The 20079-nt window shown below is 41.6% G+C and overlaps 1 protein-coding gene across 1 annotated transcript in view; it reads left to right on the top strand.

Moving 5' to 3' along the window:
* Nucleotides 1–20079, top strand: part of C3H4orf51 (chromosome 3 C4orf51 homolog) — a 67775-nt gene that overhangs the window by 44825 nt on the left and 2871 nt on the right. Inside the window, exons 4-6 of the mRNA XM_003928004.4 lie at nucleotides 911–971; nucleotides 1322–1395; nucleotides 3855–4021. Of these exons, the coding sequence (XP_003928053.1) occupies nucleotides 911–971; nucleotides 1322–1395; nucleotides 3855–3962 (243 nt within the window). The 3' untranslated portion in view covers nucleotides 3963–4021. The remainder of the gene's footprint in view (nucleotides 1–910; nucleotides 972–1321; nucleotides 1396–3854; nucleotides 4022–20079) is intronic.

Here is a 20079-nt window from a genome sequence, read left to right as displayed (position 1 = left end):
TCCTCTCTAACACTTGCTTTAAAATATAATCTTGATGTTTTCCAACTTGATAGATGAAGATAGTTCAATTTTCTTTTAATTTTGTTTATTTGATTATTAGTGAGGTCAAGCATCTTCTGTGTTTATTCATCATTTATAGTTCTTTCATGAATTGTAATGATTCTCACTATTTGTGGTTATATTTTGTAAAATCACCATGAATACTGAATTAAGTAATACTGAACCATTGTTCCTAAAGGAAATATAAGGTTAGGTTCCTGGGAGCCTCCAGTCATGACATTTTTGCCAGCTGATCAATACATAATTTTGTTTTTATATATGTTTCTGTTTAAAGACACTTAATTTAATTCATGTTGTTATTTTATTAACATTGAACTCATGGTTAACAGCACTACAACTAATGCCAGAATGGAGCTTAATTAGTTGACAAATAAATTTTAACAAGTAAGTAAATTTGCAAATACAAATTCATGAAAATATACCATCATTATCATTCAATTATATTTGAATGATAATGATAGTGTATTTCCTTCATCCATTTTCCTACTAGGGTGTTTAGCTTTTTCTTATTGATTTGTATAAGGTATTTTCATATCAGGATTATACTCTTTTCTCTAAATTTTACTGTTATTGTTATTACAGTGGTGGCTTTTTTTTTTTTTTTTTTTTTTTTTAAACAGGGTCTTGCTATGTTGCCTTAGCTGGCCTTGAACTCCTGGGCTTAAGAATCCCCTGCCTCGGCCTCCCGAGTGGCTGAAACTACACTGTACTTATGGTGATGGCTTTTCACAAGAGTATCAGTGCTTTCTGAATGTAGGGGTGGGGAGGAACAATGTTGGGAAAATGAATTTTATTAGATTTCGATTACTATGAAAGTGGTTGGTATTTATATCTACCTCTCCTTTTCTAGGCACATCAAATTTGGGGTTTTGGTGATTTTTTTCCAACTCCACCAAATAATGGAAAATCTTGTAAGTCTCATCCTAAACTACCATTTTATCTCCATTTTCTGCCTTTATTTTAATCATGGTCTTCATGTGATATTTTCATACCTTTTGCATTTCTGCTTCCTTCCTCCTGGCACCCACATTGTTGTGTCATTTCATCTCTCCTAACAATACAAAAGGTAGGATGCAGAAATAACAGTAGGGAGAAATGCAAGAGGCATTTGCCCCTCATGCTGGTGGTAGAGATAGGGGCTGTGTATGTGAAGGTTTGGATCTAGTGATTTAGAATGAGGTTTGGGAATGTCAGGAAATTTCACTTATGGTAGACTCTGTTTATCACAAACATTCACACATCAGCTGTCTCTTCACCCTAGGTGTGAGACCTAAAAAGCCAGCACAAGAGGCCCTGATAAACTACGGTCGACGAGGGATATGTGTCCTAAAGCATGTAAGAATCTTTTTACTTGCCGTGCAAGAGATCTTTGGGGTAGAGTCAGGAAGTGGGGTTCTGCATGTCTCCACATGGCAGCAGGGAGGTGGCCTGTGTATGTTTAGAACTGGTATAAAACTATTCCCTAAGTTACAATCAGGCTAAAAGTGGAGCAGTTCTGATAAGAAAAAGTCTTCATTAAAGCATCATGAACAGTTTCTTGGGTAGATCTCTCCATAGCTTTTTTGAAACAAGCCCCTAAGAGGCTTACAGCAGTTGGGATTTCTATTGTACTTCTGAATTTTCATCAGTGAGTTGCTGGGTTCTACCTGTTGTGAAAGAGCGAGTGAGTTCTCAGATCACCCTGCCCTGCCGCATATCCATCCTGTGTGTCCGGTGGCTGGAGAGTCCCTCTCCACCCAGCATTTATGGTCTCTGCTTCCCCGATATGGCCCTCCAGACCAAGAAGTCTCTCCTTCCTGATTAGACTTTCTCAAAACCCAGGGCTTATAAACAGACTGTTAAAATGGGGTTATTTTTATGTCTTAAAGTTCTGGCAGAAACTTTCAGAAAATAAGCTGAAAGAGGCCGGGCACTGTGGGTCACGTCTTTAATCCCAGCACTTTGGGAGGCCCAGGCAGGCAGATCACCTGAAGTCGGGAGTTCAAGACCAGCATGGACGACACGGAAAAACCCTGTTTCTACTAAAAAGACAAAAATTAGCCGGCGTGGTGTTGGGTGCCTATAATCCCAGGAGGCTGAGGCAGGAGAATTGCTTGAACCCTGGAGGCGGAGACTGCAGGAAGCCAAGATCATGCCATTGCACTGGGTAACAAAAGCAAAACTCTGTCTCAAAAAAAAAAAAAAAAAAGAGAGAGAGAGAATAAGTTGAAAGAAAGATAAAAACTGGTTTCTACATAGAAGGTACAACTAATTTTGCTATTCCATTACTTTATTAAGATTTCTCTTTAACTTAAAAAAACTCAGACTCATCCTAAGTAATTATGTTTATTATACCATGGGTTTGATATGCTCATCAGGTGTGTTAGAAAAAAAAATCCTGACCATTAAAATAAAAAATGTTATATAAGTATTACCTAACATCACAAAAACCACCAATTATACATACATTTCACTTTGGAAATGCTGGTCTTTGGGCCTTAACTAGCAAATCTAATACATTTCACTAATGAGAAAGGGTTGGCTGACCCATGCTGATTCCTAGGCAACTAATCTATTTTAATGGTGATCTTTCAGAAATGGTGCAGTTTTTCTTGACTTTTCTACTTAGGACCTGATAACTTTCCCAGGGAGCATTTCAAGCATGGGAAGCCAGTGATGTGGCAGACGAAGGAGGGAGTTGCTTGGGGGCATTTGTAGCTGTGTGGTCCCGTTAAAGTTATATTGTGTGATCAAGCAGGGACATCCCTTCACTGTAGGGTTGATGCCTGCTTCTAGGAAGGGTAGATGATTTCCTGAAAGTACATTTACTGAAAGCTGGTCTCTTGGGAGTGGCTTTGGCGAATCATTAACTATTGTTAAGTAAATAAATCCCTCTTGCCTACATGGAGTTTTATGGGTGCCAAGCAATTCCATTGCCAATCAGTGTCTACAGCTGTTCTGGGGAACAGTTGCTTCTCTCTGTAAGGTACTTCCTCAGCCCCCGCCCCCAGAAAGGGAATTCTCTCTACTCACAGTAGCAGCTTTTAAGTCAACCATTCCCAACAAATAAATGACATTACATCCTGCTCTTGCTTTTGTGGTGCAATAACAGGCTAAAATTACATGCACGTACACACACACACACACACACACACACACACCACAATTAATATGGGGCGCATATTTGGAAAACTTTGGACCTAGAGTTCTGATCAAAAAATAAATCATGACTTTTTATTTATGGGACGAGGCAAATTTTAATATTTTAAAATAGGTGATATATTTTGGAGAACAAGTTCTGAGATACATAAATGCCCTATTTCCTTCATCAAAGCAACAAGTAGAGATTGAATGAAATTTTCAACCATCGTTAACACTATTCTTAGTTTAGAAAGTATTTGCTTGCTGTGTAGTGCCTTTGGTAACCACTCCCTAAATGTTTATATTCCTGTGTCCTATCTTGAAGAAGTTCCTGATGGAAACTGGAAAGCAGAGCATTCACCTCCAGGATTGTGGGGACTAAAGGAATGGTAGGGAAACCTGGAAAGAATCTTAGCAGAGAAACAGTGGGGGCCGGTTAGGGAATGCAAGAGTTCCTGCCCTTTTTCTCTCCTGCTTCAGTCATGTGGCCTTCCTGACAGAGACACAATATATTAAACAGGAAGGTTAAGAGAGATGGAACAAAATGCAGAATCAATCCCTTCTCCTGCTCATGAATGATGTCTGGTTTGGAAGAGACCATTTAATTCTCAATTCGGTGGAAAAGTGACCTTTGCAGATGAGTGAGTGCTGACAGCCAGGCCATTTTTCTCCAGCTTCATAGACGGTGGGATTCTGAAAGCAAGGTTGGCTCATCTGAGGATTCAGAAACTGATCCATACTCCGATTATGGCTGGGGAGGACCCTCATCACCATTTAACTGAGTTGGAAAACGAAGCCACAGTGCGGGAGGCCTGGAGTTTGTTTAACAAACAACTTTGAGGTGAGTCCCCCCAAATCCTCCCCCCTCCCCCCTTCGCCCCTGGGAACATCTGGATCCTGGCAGGTTGGCTTTCTGGGACATTTCCATGGGCTTCCTTTGTCATTTTTTTTTTTCCTTTTTAATAGGTGTAGAGACAAAAGTTGTTATAATCTTTATTAAATCTTCCTCTTTAAATAAACACTTGGGACCACATTTCGCTGCAAGAACCAGAGAAATGGTGCTGCGGCCCCGACCGTCGCGGGCTCGGGCGTCACAGAGCCGGTCCCTGGTATCTGGGAGCCCCGGGGAAGGCGCAGGGGCGTGAGAAAGGCTCTGTATTCAGAGCGGTGACCCGGCAGAGCCGGAGTCTTCCACCGCCAGGTTTTCCTCCGCGCAAAGCGCCGCCGGGAAGCGAATAGGCTCAGACCGTCGGTCGAGCGGGAGGGGGCGGCCTGAGCCGCGGCGGGCGCGCGAGCTTAGTGGCGGGGGATCGCGGCCCTCCCCGCCCCCCCCCCGGCTCCCCCCTCCCCGGCTCCCCCCCCGGCTCCCCCCCCCCCGGCTCCCCCCCCCCCCGGCTCCCCGGGTGGCTGCCCGCGTCCCCGAAGCCCCGCCCACGGCCCGCCCCTCCCCCGGGCCCGCCCCTTCCCGCTCCTCCCGCCCCGCCCGAGCGGCCGCCGCCTCCTCCCTCCACGGTCCGCCTCCTCTCCCCCACGATCCTCTGGCTCCCTCCACGGTCCTCCTTCCCCCCGCCCCCGCAGCATCCACGGGCTGCCTCCGCCGCCTACGACCCTCCTCCTCCCTTGGCGACTCTCCTGCTGATTCTCCCCCCACCGCCCGCCTCGCCGCCCCCAGCGGAGCGCACCGGAGGGAGGGACCGGGGGCTGCCGGGCTGCGCAGTGACCCGGGCGCGGGAGGAGCCCGCTGCAGTCCAGGCCCGCGAAGGGCCCCGGCAGCCGCCGACTTCCGAGGAAAGGCAGGACGGTGTTTGGTTTGCTAAAGTAGCCGCCTCCTACTCCCTCTTCCTCCCCAGTCCGCGCTCTCTGCTCCCCACGCCCCCTTCCATTTACTTCGAGTTACCAAGACAGTCCTTCTCTTAGGATTCCTCTTGAATCGAAAATACAATTAAAAGTCGCAGCACCACCCCTGCATCCCGCCCTCTAAACTCCTGGTGATTATTTCTGTCCCTTAGCCCTAGGTTGGGTTAAATACATTCCCCGGGAGCCATCTGGTTTGATTCCCGGCAACCTTCATATGGTTTCCATTAAGCTCGCCAAAAGCATGCATTGAAAAGGCAGCCCTATAGCCACTCAGGCACCTCCGGGGTTTTGCTCTGGCCAGCCCCGGCAGACGTCTCGGGCGGAGAGTGAGAAAGGCCTCTGTTCAGGTTCCGAGTCTAGTACCTCATGATCCTGGTTTTAATCTCTAAGTTCTTGGCTTTTCCTAGTCCAAGAAAATACAGTTCTCCAAGGTCATGGTTATCATTCATTTATTATTATTTTTTCATTATATGCAAGGGCTAGCTGATTAGAATTCTGTTTTAATTCTAAAAATGAAGGCTAACGGCTTTACAGATGGGTTGCAAAAGTACCCTGGCCACAGAGGTTAAATTTGACCATTAGCATTGGTATGGTGGGGTTTACACCTTCTCTCCTGTCTGTACCCCATTCCTTAGCCCCCAAAACGCAAAGAACAAATGTTAGCTTGTGGAAACATATTCCCTCACACGTGGGTTGGGGCCTGTGGTCCAAGAAAAAGGGAACCAGCAGTTCATAGACTCAGAGTGGTATAACTAGAACGTTCCTTAGGATCCATCCAATATGTATGGCAATTAATCGAGAACATGCAGAAAGTGGAGAGGCTACAGGAAGGTCACCTACAGTACTGCGGCCTAATATGGGGATGGGAGGGTGGGGAAGAAACCTGGGCGTCAAGTGCTTTATCATATACAGCAAGGAAGATTGTGTCAAACCAATTCATTCGTGGCACATCCTGGCTCTCCGCAGCCCCTCAGCTGCAGTCCCGTCCCTGTCCTGCTCTGTGCCTCCCTGTTTGGGGAGTTAGAGCTCTTTGCTTTTCTTCCTGTTTCCCCGCTCCCGCCCTGACCGTGTGATTTTTATTTGGGTTTTTAAAATGAAACCAGGTGCTGCATAAAACAAAAGCAAAGTAATAACAAGGAAAGACTATCCAACGCCTGAGGAATGTGCTGAGTTTTATGACTCAGGCTGTCCTGGCAAAGAGCTTGGACTGACAGCAAGAGGTGGGTGGCACGGAGCACAGACCATACATGGCAGCCCTGGCCTTCCCAGATAGGCATGGTCAAGGCAGCCTGTGACTCATTTCACAAAACCAGAGACTCTTGTTCTTTGTGGAACAAGACTTCCCCGAGGCTAGAGCAGGATGATCATCAGCTTTTCTCCTAGAGCCAGTTCAGTCTGATAAAGCAGGGGCCACCCGGGAGTTTGGAGGGGAAGAGAGCCCAGGCACAAGGCCATCCCTGGGAAAGACACAGGCTTGGTAGACTTGGACAAGGCCTTTGGTGCAGTCAGGAGATGAATAACAGAGAAGCTGCAACGTGACATGAAAATGAGCATGTATTGTAGTGGAGACAAGGGCTTGAAAGTTCCAGGTGGCAGGACTGCCACAGTGCCTTGGAGAAGGGGACTGTTGGTGTGCTCCTAAGCTCAGAGGAGGTGTTTGCTCCTCCTGAGGTCGTGGAGCACAGGAAAGGCTTGTCAGATGCCAGTAGGGTTTCCGAGGTGCCATTCCTCTGCAATCAGGAAGAGTAACTAAGGGCAAAATTAGTAGACTTTGCATAAACACCCAGAGAGCCACCCAGGCACACATCCTCACATTCTGAGAATTCTTTTCAAATGAGCATAGTAATGGGGTGAGGTGTACATTTTTTCTGTTACTAAGAGACAGCCTGAGAGAGGGAGAATGCAAAGGAGAATGTCTCTCCGAGCAGAGGTGGTGGGAGGGGCTGGAATTTGGGTGACAAGGATCTGTTTGTGCCCCCTTTATTACACAGGCTTGGGTGGAACGCGACTGATAGGGCTCCTTCTGATTTCTGCGATCCCAGAGAAGGCTGTCATGTTTTGAATGAGAATGAACTTTGACTGGCATAAATGAGATCTCCATGCAGCAGCCCCATGGAACAGGGGCTTGTTTTTCCTTTTCTTATTTCTCTTTTTCTTTTCCTTTCCATGGAACAACCATTGAAAAGCTATGGTAACTATTCCATAATTGCAGGCAAAGCTCTGCTTAACTTTTCCCTCAAAGTCTACTTACCTGGAAAAGTAAAGTCTTTTGAGAACGATGACTTCATAAATATTTATAGTGGGAACAGGCGTCATTCTGGTTCTGCGAGAGAATGGGCTCATTCAGTTTTATTTATGATGTGACACTTGGGTGAGTGACATCCGTCATCTGGGTCGGCCCTACACTCTGTCCCACTGAAGCATGTGTATGGAGTGATCATGCCTGCAAATATTTGCTATATTTAGATCCTCTTCCCCCCTAACTCCCTCTCAGCCTTCTTAAGTCCCCAAACCAGCAAAAAAGTCAAGCTATGGTCTAGGAAGGTTTGAACCCTAATGACAAGGCACGAGGGCTTGAACATGTGCTGTAGAAGGACTTGACGAATTGGGAGGCAATTAGAGTGGGAACGATGTTATTACGGCATTCAGGAAGTTTTGCTGGTCCTTGTCTAGCAGGTGAGGGCTCTCAGCTGGGCATGAGGGGTTTTGACAGGTGACGAGCACAGCCCTGAGTGATGAATGCAGAGGGATGCTTATGAAGCTCTTCCCTTCCCAGGGAGCTTTCTCTGGACAGGATCTCACAGGCCCTGAAATCGTCACCATGTACCCCAGGGCTCTGGGGGCAGGATCTGGTGAGGACTCTGTGACCTCAGCTGGGTCAAGGTCTGTGGTGTAACCCGAGGCCTCCTCTCAGCCACACCTGGTCCGGGGCTGGGCACAGCAGCTGCTCTCCATCAGCTTTGGAGGAGGGAGGACGTTCTCCAGCTTCCTGGCTTTCAATTGCACATGTCCTTACCTAGGCATTTCAGGCTGGACCTAGACATTCCTCAGGACTCAATATTTGCCCGGGATCGGCTTGGCAATCTATTGTTTATTCTGGGAAGGGCCAGGTCTTGGCACAGTGGCCTGAAGCATTGCCAGTGTTTTATTTTTAGAGACAGGAAAATGTCTGCCTTTTGGCAGCTGCTCTTTTTCTGGCACACATCAGTGATGGTGTAAAAAAGTTCAAGTGAGAGATTCCAAGCCCTAAACTCATGGCCTATGACACAGACAATAGCACCATAAGCCTCTCAACAGGCACTTCTGGGGAACCTAAGATGTGTCATTAGAAGGCCTCCTGGGCAGAGTAGTAGCCTCCCTGCCACACCCTGGAGGCAAGAGTCCTGCCTAGTCCAGAAACCTCAGAGCCCGAACATCTTTTGAGTCCCTTTTGAATGCATCAGCCAATCTGAACTATTATAGCTCTTACCTCCATTCATCTCCTTATCTACCAGTCCCTAATCTAGTTCAACTTGGTAGGCAGAGTTAAAAAAAAAAAAAAATCTGTTAAATTTCACGTTCATCAACCCTTTTTAGAGCCAGTGACATCATCATAATGATTGCAGAAGCCAGCCAGTGTCCATGGCAAGAAATATCTTACTGGACTCAGGGATCACATTTCCAAGTTTTATTGCAATTAATATTTGTCCTAACATAGTGTCCTCTTAAAACATATTTTGGTAGGTCCTGTGATTCTGGCTGCTGACAATTTGTTGGAAAGCATTTTATAAACTGTAGTGACATACTATGCAAAGGTAAAATGGAATGGAAACAAATATAAAGAATTATCATTACCTTCTTTTCTCCCCAGTTTTTGAAAAAAGATTTCTTTCTAATTGCACAAATAAAACATGAATACATTCTCCTTTGCTGCTTATAGCCCATGATCACCTTTTGGATTCATTTTTCTTCCTGCTGGAGCACATCCATGGTAGGTTTTCTTTTGCTTTTCCTCCCTTGCCCATCAGAGTGGGTAATACATTTGTCTAAGGGCTTGTATGTGTGAGAAATTATTTTGCTCTCTCTGTCTCAGTGTTAGCTTGGCTTGTTAGAGAACTCTAAGTTCAAGTTGATTTTTCCTGAGCATTTCTAAGCTATTCCATTATTTTCTTGAGACTGCTTTGGTTGATGAGCAGTCTCCTTTTGATCTGACTCTCACTCCTTTGAGGTAATCCTCTGTGTCCTCTTGTATCTTTTAGGATTGTCTTTTTTATCTTGATGCTCCAGAGTTTCTTTTTGATATCGCTATGTATTAATTTATTTTTAAAGTTTATCCTGATTGGTAATGATAGGCTCTTTCAATCTGAGTGTTCAGGTTCTAAGATACGAGGTGGAAACCAGAAAGGTTAAATTCATCTATGTAGCAAAGGGCTGAGGAAGAGAGGAAAGGAATTGTGTGGCGTGAGCATTGGAGGAATTTTAAGGGGTGATAGTGCAAGAGAGTAAGGCTTGGAGAGATTCTTAGTTGGTTCCTGCTGGAGCACATCTTTGGTAGAGAAAAATGAGTAAAGAAGCTTTTTAAGCTCTTTGGATGCATATTAAAAATATACTCCCAGCAGGGCTCAGTGGCTCACATCTGTAATCCCGGCACTTTGGGAGGCTGAGGTGGGTTGATCACCTGAGGTCAGGAGTTCGAGACCAGCCTGAACAATGTGGTGAGACCCCTCATCTCTACTAAAAATATAACAATTAGCCAGGCATGGTGGCGGGGCCTAGAATCCCAGCTATTCAAAAGGCTGAGGCAGGAGGAGGATTGTTTGAACCTGGGAGGCAGAGGTTGCGGTGAACCAAGATCACACCACTGCACTCCAGCCTGGGTGACAAAGTGAGACTCTGTCTCAAAAAAAAAAAAAAAGTATATATATATATATATATATATATATATATATATATATATATATGTGTGTGTGTGTGTGTGTGTGTGTGTGTATGTGTATATGTGTGTGTGTATATATATGTGTGTGTGTGTGTGTATACACACACATCCCTCTTTCGTGTTTTGTGAAGAAGCTAAGACTTAAATTGGTGTTAATTATGTTTTTTCTATGAGATTGTGGTATCTGCGGTTTAATACTAAACCAAAAGATTGAACCATAAGACTGCTTTGAATTAATATGAATTACATAAGCAATTATCATTATTATTTTGAGATAGGGTCTTGCTCTGTCACTCAGGCTGGGGTGCAGTGATATGACCTCAGCTCACTGCAACCTTTGTCTCCTAGACGTAGGTGATCCTGCCACCTTAGCCTCCCAAGTAGCTAGAACCACAGGTGCGCACCACAACACCAATTTTTTGTATTTTTGTTAGACATGGGATTTCACCATGTTGCCCAGGCTGGTCTCAAACAGTTGGGCACAAGAGATCTGTCTGCCTTGGCCTCCCAAAGTTCTGGGATTACTGGCATGAGCCACTGCACCTGGCCAGCAATTATTTTTTAATGATTAGGCAAATATCCTTCTTTCATTCTGTCCGTCTTCCTTCTCTTCCCTTCCCTCACGCTGTCCAGGCTACAGTTTCTTCTTTTACATAATGAGCGATTATTTTGCAGAATGAGGTGGAGTTAGATGCTCTAAAGTCCTGCTGTTTCTCTATAACTCTCCTTCTTACTCATTTGTCATCTACCTACCTAAACATTTTCTTTTATGGCTAATAGCTTATAAGTGGACACAGGTACTTTGTCCACTCATTTAGTAATCTAATTTCTCACCAGATGAGTTGTCATGTTTAAATTATAACTTTGGTCAGAAAGGGCTGTGACCAAAGTTATAGCAGGTTAGGACTCTTAGCTTAAGAGCTAGAATGCGAAGCTCTGCCGACCTCCGCAGAAGTTTACTACTCCAGACTGAGGAATTCATTCCATAGATTGTCTTAGTCCACCCCTGGGAGTTAATGTGTGGCATAGAGGGACAAGATTTGGGAACGGCTTAAACACAAACTGATATTCAACCAACAACAGAGTCTCTGAACAAATGTGAAGGCAGGAGACACAAACAAAATTATATTATGCCTCTTCACTCTCTTCTTGAAACATAATCAATCATTGAATTAGCTTTTATTTTACCATGTGCATGTATTACCTTTTAGAAAGCACTAAAAACAGTTGTGAAACTTTTAAAAGTGTAAGGACAATAGAATAATTATTGAGGGACCAAATTCTCCCAGGAGATTTGAATTACTTGAGAGCTTTTTCCTCTTCTTCTAATCTCCACACTAAAGTGTTTGATATAATGAGACAGTAAACATATGTAGTCTGTAGAATCTGAATTATTCTCCTGACGAAAAGGTAGAGATTGAGTCTCTGCAGCCCAGCACCCCTGACAAATACTGAGCTCCTAGTTGTTAGATGCTGCTGCTCTCACTGGAATTTGAGATATGCAGTCTCTGCCTGAGTAAGCAGGGATGCAGTGTGACCTAGAGGAGGGAGATTTGGGAAAGGCTCAATGTGAAACTGATATTCAACCAGCAATAGCATCTCTTAGCAAATGAAGACAAAAGATGCAAACACATGTAAGTTCAGAGTCCGCTGACAATGGAAGGCAGCCAGGTGAGACCGGTTCACGTGGATCTTCAAGGGAGTTGGATGTTTCTTCGAGTTGCCATCAGCATTTCTTCTTTTCTAGAATGAAAGGTTTCATTCAGTTTGTGTGTAACTAGGGCTCTGTCTGTCTCCAGAGAGGGTGAAATGCTTTCCAAATTATAGATATTTCTTCCTTTCAGAAACACAAAACAAAACAAAACAAAACCGACAATGTGAGGTTTTCAAAACTGCATTTTACAAAACAAGAACTGTGCATTTACTTTATAATTTCAAACGCTGTATTTTCCATTTTTGGTTAATCTGTAATTAACTGGCTCTTCACTCATCGGATTTCCTACAGTCCTCTTCATCTTTTCTCCAACCTTTGTGATAAACAATTAATGCTCTATACATTATGTAAATACCCTTCTGAAATTCCGTACCCAAGGAAAAATCCATTTTTAAAGAGAGGGATTCTGAATCATAGCCACCCCTTGTTTTGAAAATAGAGGTTTTCATAAAACATCATTTGTAAAAGCAGGTCCGCTTCTAGAGAACATGGGACAAGTATCTAGCAGATGTCATTACTGCAAAGTAATCCCTTCCAAACCCTTACATTTTCACTTCCTCTGGATTTGCCACTTTTATGGAAGAGCCCACCATGGCAACACTCGCTTTGCTTCTCAAAGTGTGGTCTGCAAGGCTTTACCAGATGGTCTCCTTCAGAGTAAATGCTTTCAATATGATAATGTTTATATTTGTATTTCTGGCATGCACTAATAATTTTCTCATGATAGTTAATAAAAACCAGATTATTTCATTTATATCTCATAAAACCCATTACCTTTCCTCTCATTCTATCAGATGAGGGTTATTTTTCCCATTGGTGAGGTGGCAGCAAGCGTGGGCAGGATTATGGAGCTGCCGCCTTCTCCGCGGCTGAAGCGATGTGCAGCCTAGAGTTTGAGATCACTCCTCCTCACAAAGGTCAGGCTTGCAATGCATTAGAAAAGGTCAGTTTGTCAGGGTAACATGAGATCAGGGCTCCAATATAAACAATCTCTTTGAAGCTTCAAGGTTTACCTTTTAGCTCTAATATTCTGGAATTTAGTGACTGAATCTGGGCTCTCTGGCCACATCCATCATGTTTTCTTAGAGGCTGATCATATTCTCTTCTAATCCTTCATTTTTGCAGACTTGAATGCTTGTTTTATAATTCTTGCCACAGCAGAGGGGTGAGGGGTAGGGCGACTTGTCATCCCTTGACCTCTTTTTTTTCTTTTTTAACTTTTTTGAACTCTTTGCATTTAGGAGAAGAGGTAACTGAATTTTATCTGTGTAGCCCTGTTTTCCTGTGGATGTGGTTGGCTAACAGAAACTGGTCCTGGTGGCCAGCAATAGTAGGGATGGTATGAAGATGGATGGCCCACACTTCAAAGAAGGACTTGATAAAAAAAGATAGGAAAAATTGGTTTGTAATGTGACTGGAGATTATAATGCCACTAGTTTACTGTTCTTCAAAGGAATGTGAAGAAGGGAATGTTTTGGAAAAGGTTAGATTTCCCTTAGAGAGAAGGAAAGATTTGGGGTCTTTTCGCAAAAGCTAGGATGCATTAACTTTTCTTTTCTTTTCTTTCCTTCTGTTTTCTTTCTTTTCTTTTGAGACAGAGTCTTACTCTGTTACCCAGCCTGGAGCGCCGTGGCTCACTGCAAACTCCGCCTCCCAGACTCAGGTGATTCTCCTACCTAGCCTCCTGAGTAGCTGGGATTACAGGCACCTGCCACCATGCCAGGCCAATTTTTTTTTTTTTTTTTTTTTTTTTTTTAGTAGAGACTGTTTCACCATGTTGGCCAGGCTGGTCTCAAACTCCTGACTTCAAGTGATCCATCTGCCTCGCTCTCAAAATGCTGGGATTACAGGCATGATCCACTGCGCCTGGCTGCATTAATTTTATTTCTTTCAGTACTAAACTCAATAGAAGGGTAGACTTTTCTCTTTGTTGCCAGCATCTCGCCATCTACTCATTCTTTAACCAACTGGAATTTAGCTTGCACTCCTAACCTGTCATTGGATCTGCATCCTTAAAAATCACCAAGGGTCTTCAAATTGATAAAGGCTATGAGATTCAGCCTCACTCTACTCATTGTTCTGTACAATTTCACGTAAAAGTCTCTCTGTCCTTGGCTTTTCTAGCAATGTGGTGCTTCTCTCCAACTTCTCTGTTTCTTCTCGTTCTCCTGTGTTGACCTCTCCTCCTTTTTCTTCTGCTCCCTTAAAGTCTCTTCCTTAAAGCCATCTCCTAAGGTTCTGTCATTGGTGCCTTTGTTGTTGCTAGTTGTTGCTGCTGCTGTTGCTTCCATGGTGTTCCCACCCGCTTGACTGTCTTCAAATATCGTCTTTGTTCCAAGTCTCTTCCTGAACTTTCTTCTGAGCTTTGGAATACATTTTCAGTCTTCTACACAAGAGCATTTTATCTAGACAGGAAACTATTGTGATCCACCTGGTGAGGATGCAAAGAACCTACTACGCAAGGATGTTAAGAGTGGAAAAGACAGGAGAGAGTCATACAAATATTTGGCAGATAAAATAAACAGAGCTCTTTGATGGATGAACTATCCAAAGAGCAAGAGGAAGAAAAAGAAGAGGGAGAGCTAAAAGGGGACAAAGCTGACCACAAGGTTGATAGTTTAGGTAAGTTGGAGAATAGGTGTGCCCTTATTGGAGCAAGAAATACATGGTAAGGGTCAGATTTAAGGGAGAAAAAGCTGACTTCAATTTAGGACATTTGGAACATACCTCATCTATCTGCCTTTTTTGCCTTTGAGTCTTCCTTTCTGTCTTAGTCTGTTTTATGTTTCTGTAAGAAAATGCCTGAGACGCTATCATTAATAATAAATAGAAATTTATTTGTCTCGTGGTTCTGAAGGCTGGAGAGTCTCAGATCAAGAGGCCAGCATCCTGTGAAGGCTTTCTTGCTGCCTCATCCCATGGCAGAAGGTGGCAGGGCAAGAGAATGCGTAAGAGAGAGAAGGGGAAGCAGGCTCAACTCATCTTTTTATGAAGATCCTGCTCCTGGGATAACAAAGCCATGCTTGTGATAATGGTATTAATCCATTTCTGAGGGCAAAGACCACATGAGCTAATCACCTCTTAAAGGTACTATCTCTCAACATAGCTGCATTAGGGATTAAGTTTTCCACACATGAACTTTGGGAGATTCAAACCATAGGACTTTCTTAGTGCTGCTAGAATTATCTTCCTAAAATGCAGGTCTAATTCATGCTATTCGCCTTAATTTTTTTTTGCTAGCTCTTACTAACTGCAGGGTAGTTTAGGCATTCAGTCTCTTTGATGGGGATTTGAAGCCCTACACAAACTGTCTTTATTTGGTTTCATTGTAATCTTCTAGCACAACAGAATCCACCAAGCAATTTCTCACCTTCGTGCCTTTGCTCAAGCTGTTCTCTCAATCTGGAATGCCCTCCCCAATTTTTCTGTCTATGGAAATCCCACTCATTCTTTAGATTGCAGCTTGTATGCTACATCCTCCATAAAGCCTCCTCTCACCACAGTTAGAATCTGTCATTCTTTATTCAATATTTTCACAGCAATTTATGTGTATTTTTCTTTGTATTATAATTCATATGCTCAGATGTGCATTTCTTCTGTTGCTTGGTAAACTCCTTAAATCTAGAACATATATCTTAGTTATCTCCATTCCTTATCAGCTGCCAGCACATGACTTTCCATATATTTGTTGCTCATTAAATAAATGAAAAGGAGAGGAAGACATTCATCATGGTTAGGTAGAAGGGGAATCGGGGAGAGAGAGATGGTTGGTAAGGTAGGCTGGGTCTTTCTTTAGAACGTGTTCAACTGGGATGGAAACTTTGGGTTGTGAAGAACAGGGACAGAGAATAATGATGAGGGAAGTGATGGATTATGGGTAATGTGAAAGGCTCATAAACACAGGGTCCTATGACACCAAATCATGCATGTACACATTTAGCTTCTTATCCACAGACAGATAAACCAAATTGTAAAGTCCTTCAGCAGGAGATTACTCTGCCCATTTAATTGTAACCACGACTCTGGAATATTTCACTGTTGCTGCTCCTCCTGTGTCTATCGTCTGATGCCATAAAGAGATGGGACCTTGACTAATAGTGTGCTGATGATCCATTGCTATGTCCATTTATTTAATTGTAGAAAAGGTGGGCAAGGAGGTCTTCTGATTAAAAGATTTCTTTGACCCTTAATTTTTATTTTCATCAATCTGGTTTTATATTAAATAGTACAAAAAATGAAAAATATTGTATTTAAAAATTATTTATTTTAATGGGTACACAGTAGATATATATATTTATGGGGTACATGAGATATTTTGATACAACACGCAAGGCATAACAATCACATCAGGGTAAATGGGGTATTCATCACCCAAGCATCTATCCTTTGTGTTACAAACAATGCAATTATACTCTTTTAGTTATTATAAAATGTACAATTAGATTATCATTGACTGTAAGACACACTGCTGTGCTATCAGATACTAGGTCTTATTCATTCTTTCTATAGCTACCCCCACTTCCCCCTAATCCCCTACAGTCCTTCCCAGACTCTAGTAATCATCCTTCTACCCTTTATCTTCATGAGTTCAGTTGTTTTATCTTTTAGATCCCACAAATTGTGAGAACATGTCAAATTTGTCTTTCTGTGCCTGGCTCATTTCACTTAACAATCTCCAATTCCATTTATGTTGTTGCAAATGACTGGATGTTGTTCTTCTTTATAGCTGAATAGTACTCATTGTGTATATGTACCACATTCTCTTCATTAATTCGTCTGTCGATGGACACGTAAGTTGCTTCCAAATCTTGGTTATAGTGAAGAGTACTGCAAGCAACATGGAAGTGCTGATACCTCTTCAATATACTGATTTCCTTTCCTTTGGGTATATACCTAGCAATGAGATTGCTGGATCATATAGTAGCTCTGTTTTCAGTTTTTTGAGGAACCTTTAAATGTTCTCCATGGTGGTTGTACTAATTTACATTCCCACCAACATTGTACTAGGGTTCTTTTTTTCCACATCCTCACCAGCATGTGTTATTGCCTGTCTTTGGGATAAAAGCCATTTTAACTTGGGTGAGATGATATCTCATTGTAGTTTTGGTTTGCATTTCTCTGATGATCAATGATCAGCTTTTCATAAACCTGTTTGCCATTTGTATGTCTTCTTTTGAGAAATATGTATTCAGATTTTTTTTTGCCCATTCAAAAATCATATGATTAGATTTTTTTTTCTTTAGAGTTGTTTGAATTCTTTATCTATTCTGATTACTGTTTCCTTGTCAGATGGGTAGTTTGCAAATCTTTTCTCCTAATCTGTGGGTCAGCTCTTCACTTGGTTTGTTTTCTTTGGTGTGGAGAAGATTTTAACTTGATGTGATCCTATTTGTCCATATTTACTTTGGTGGCCTGTCCTTGTGGAATATGACTCAATAAATCTTTGCCCACTTCAGTGTCTTGGACAGTTTTCCCAATGTTTTCTTTTAGTTTCATATTTTGATGTCTTAGATACAAGTCTTTAATCCATTTTTATTTGATTTTTGTATATAGTGAGAAATAAGGGTCTAGTTTTATTCTTCTGCAAATGGATATCTAGTTTTCCCAGTGCCATTTATTGAAGAGACTGTCTTTTCCCCCAAGGTAAGTTCTTGGCACCTTTATCAAAAATGAGCTCACTGTAGATGTCTGGACTTGCTTGTGTGTTCTCTATTCTGTTCCATTGTTCTATAGGTCTCTTTTTATGTCAGTACCGTACTGTTTTGGTTACTACAGCTCTGTAGTGTAATTTGAAGTCAAGTAATGTAATTCCTCCAGTTTCATTCTTTTTGTTCAGGATAGCTTTGACTGTTCTGAGTCTTTTGTGGTTCTATATACATTTTTGGATTCTTTTTTCTATTTCTTTGAAGAATGTCATTGGTATTTTGATAAGTATTGCATTGACTCTGTACATTGCTTTGGCCAGTATGGACATTTTAACAATATTGATTCTTGCAATCCACGAACATGGAATATCTTTCTTTTTTCTGTCCTCTTCAGTTTCTTGCATCAGTGTTGTATTATTTCATTGTGGAGATCTTTCGCTTCTTTGATTAATTTCTAAGTATCTTATTTTATTTGTAGCTATTATAAATGGGGATCCCTTTTTAAATTTCTTTTTCAGACTGCTATTGTTATATAGAAATGCTACTGACTTTTGTACATTGATTTTGTATCCTGCAGTTTTACTGAATTTATCAGTTCTAATTGTTTTTTGATGAAGTCTTTAGGTTTTTTCAAATATAAGATCATATCATCTGCAAACAAGGATAATTTGACTTCTTTCTTTCGACTTTGGATGCCCTTTCTTTCTCTTGTCTGATTGCTGTAGCTACGGCTTCCAGGACTATGTTGCATAACAGTGGAGAAAGTAGGCATCCCTGTTGTGTTCCGTATCTTAGAGTGACTTTTTCCACTAGTGATAGGATTTAGTTTCTTTTTATTTTTTCTTTTTATTTTTTATTTTTTGTATATCTGTTTTTTTGGTTTGAGGTTACCACGAGACTTGAAAATACTATCTTATCACCTATTATTTTAAACTGATAACAACTTAACACTGTTAGCCTAAAAAAATCAAACAAGCAAACAGAAAACTAATAATGACTCTATGCCTTAATGTCATCTCCCACTTTTTAACTTTTTGTTGTTTCTATTTATATCTTGTATGTTATCTATGTCTTGAAAAGTTGTTGTGGTTATTATTTTTGATTGGTTCATCTTTTAGTCTTTCTATTTAAGTTGAGAATAGTTTACACAGCACTTACAGAATTATAATATGCCGTTTTTTTCATGTATTTACATTAGCAGTGGTTTGTGTACCTTCAGATGCTGATTTTTTCTATTGCTCATTGACATCCTTTTTTTTTTTTTTTTTTTTTTTTTTCTGAAAATAACTCCCTTTAGCATTTATTGTAGGACAGTTCCATTGTTGATGAAGTCCCTCAGGTTTTGTTTGTCTGGGAAAAATCTTTATTTCTCTTTCATGTTTGAAGGATATTTTCACCAGATACACTATTCTAGGGTAAAAGGTTTTGTTTTTTTTTTTTCCTTCAGCTCTTTAAATATGTCATGCCACTCTCTACTGGCCCATAAGATTTCCACCGAAAAGTCTGCTGCCAAACATGTGGGAGCTCCATTGTATGTTACTTGTTTCTTTTCTCTTGCTGCTTTTAGGATTCATTATTTATCCGTGACCTTCAGGAGTTTGATTATTAAATGCCTTGAGGTAGTCTTCTTTGGATTAAATTCGCTTGGTGTTCTATAACCTTCTTGTACTTGAATGTTAGTATCTTCCCATAGGTTTGGGAAGTTCTGTGTTATTTTCCCTTTGAATAACCTTTCTACCCCTATCTATTTCTCTACCTCTTCTTTAAGGCCAAGAACTCTTAGATTTGCCTTTTTGGGGCTTTTTTCTAGATCTTGTTTGTCTCCTCTTTTTATTCTTTTTTGTCTTTTTTGTCTCCTCTGACTGTATTTTCCAATACCCTGTCTTCAAGTTCAATACTTCCTTCTGCTTGATCAATTCTGTTATTAAGAGATTCTGCTGCATTCTTCAGTATGTCAATCACATTTTTTTTTTCAACTCCAGAATTTCTGCTTGATTCTTTTTATTTTCATCTCTTTGCCAGATTTGTCTGACAGAATTCTGATTTCCTTCTCTGTATTATCTTGAATTTATCTGAGTTTCCTCAAGGCAACTATTTTAAATTATTTGCCTTAAAAGTCACATATCTCTATTTCTATAGGATTGATCTTTGGTGCCTTATTTAGTTCATTTGGTGGGGTCATATTTTCCTGGATGACCTTGATGCTAGTAAAACAACTGCTAGTTGTGTGTTAAAGATGGGAAGAAACAGACAAAATCCCTACACTGAATATTTTAATTTTTAATTATTTGTTGTGAGTGCAACTACTCTTTATCCAGCCCCATCTTCCTGAGGAAGTTATATGCTCCTGAGGGAGTTATATGCATAGAAAAGATGCCAGACAAATGTAATCTTTTTATTCCTAGTTGGAGTATGGCTCACAACACCTTTCATGATGAGTCTGCACCTAGGAGAACCACTGAGATGCCTTTTCACTTGGGTTTGAGGCTTCCTGCCAAGGCCTGGGTGGTAACTTCTTCCTATCAGCCCTGTTTTGATCCTCATCTGGCTTTCCTAGGTTTAAGGAAGCTATGGGGGAAGGTAGTGCACAACTCTCTCCCATGAATTCTTCCTAAAAAGTCCTAGAAGAGCTACATCCCATCAGAGAAATAAAAAAACACACCCCCAATATGAGAGGAATCTAAAGAGACCCTGCTACATGAATGAGAAGGCTCTGCCTGCCTCTTGATGTCCCAACTCCTCCATTTCTTAGCATCATGACACAGTGC

Source organism: Saimiri boliviensis, chromosome 3, assembly GCF_048565385.1.
Source record: "Saimiri boliviensis isolate mSaiBol1 chromosome 3, mSaiBol1.pri, whole genome shotgun sequence".
Lineage (NCBI taxonomy): Eukaryota > Metazoa > Chordata > Mammalia > Primates > Cebidae > Saimiri > Saimiri boliviensis.
Note: the sequence above shows the minus strand (reverse complement) of the source record. Positions and strands in the feature narration are given on the sequence as shown.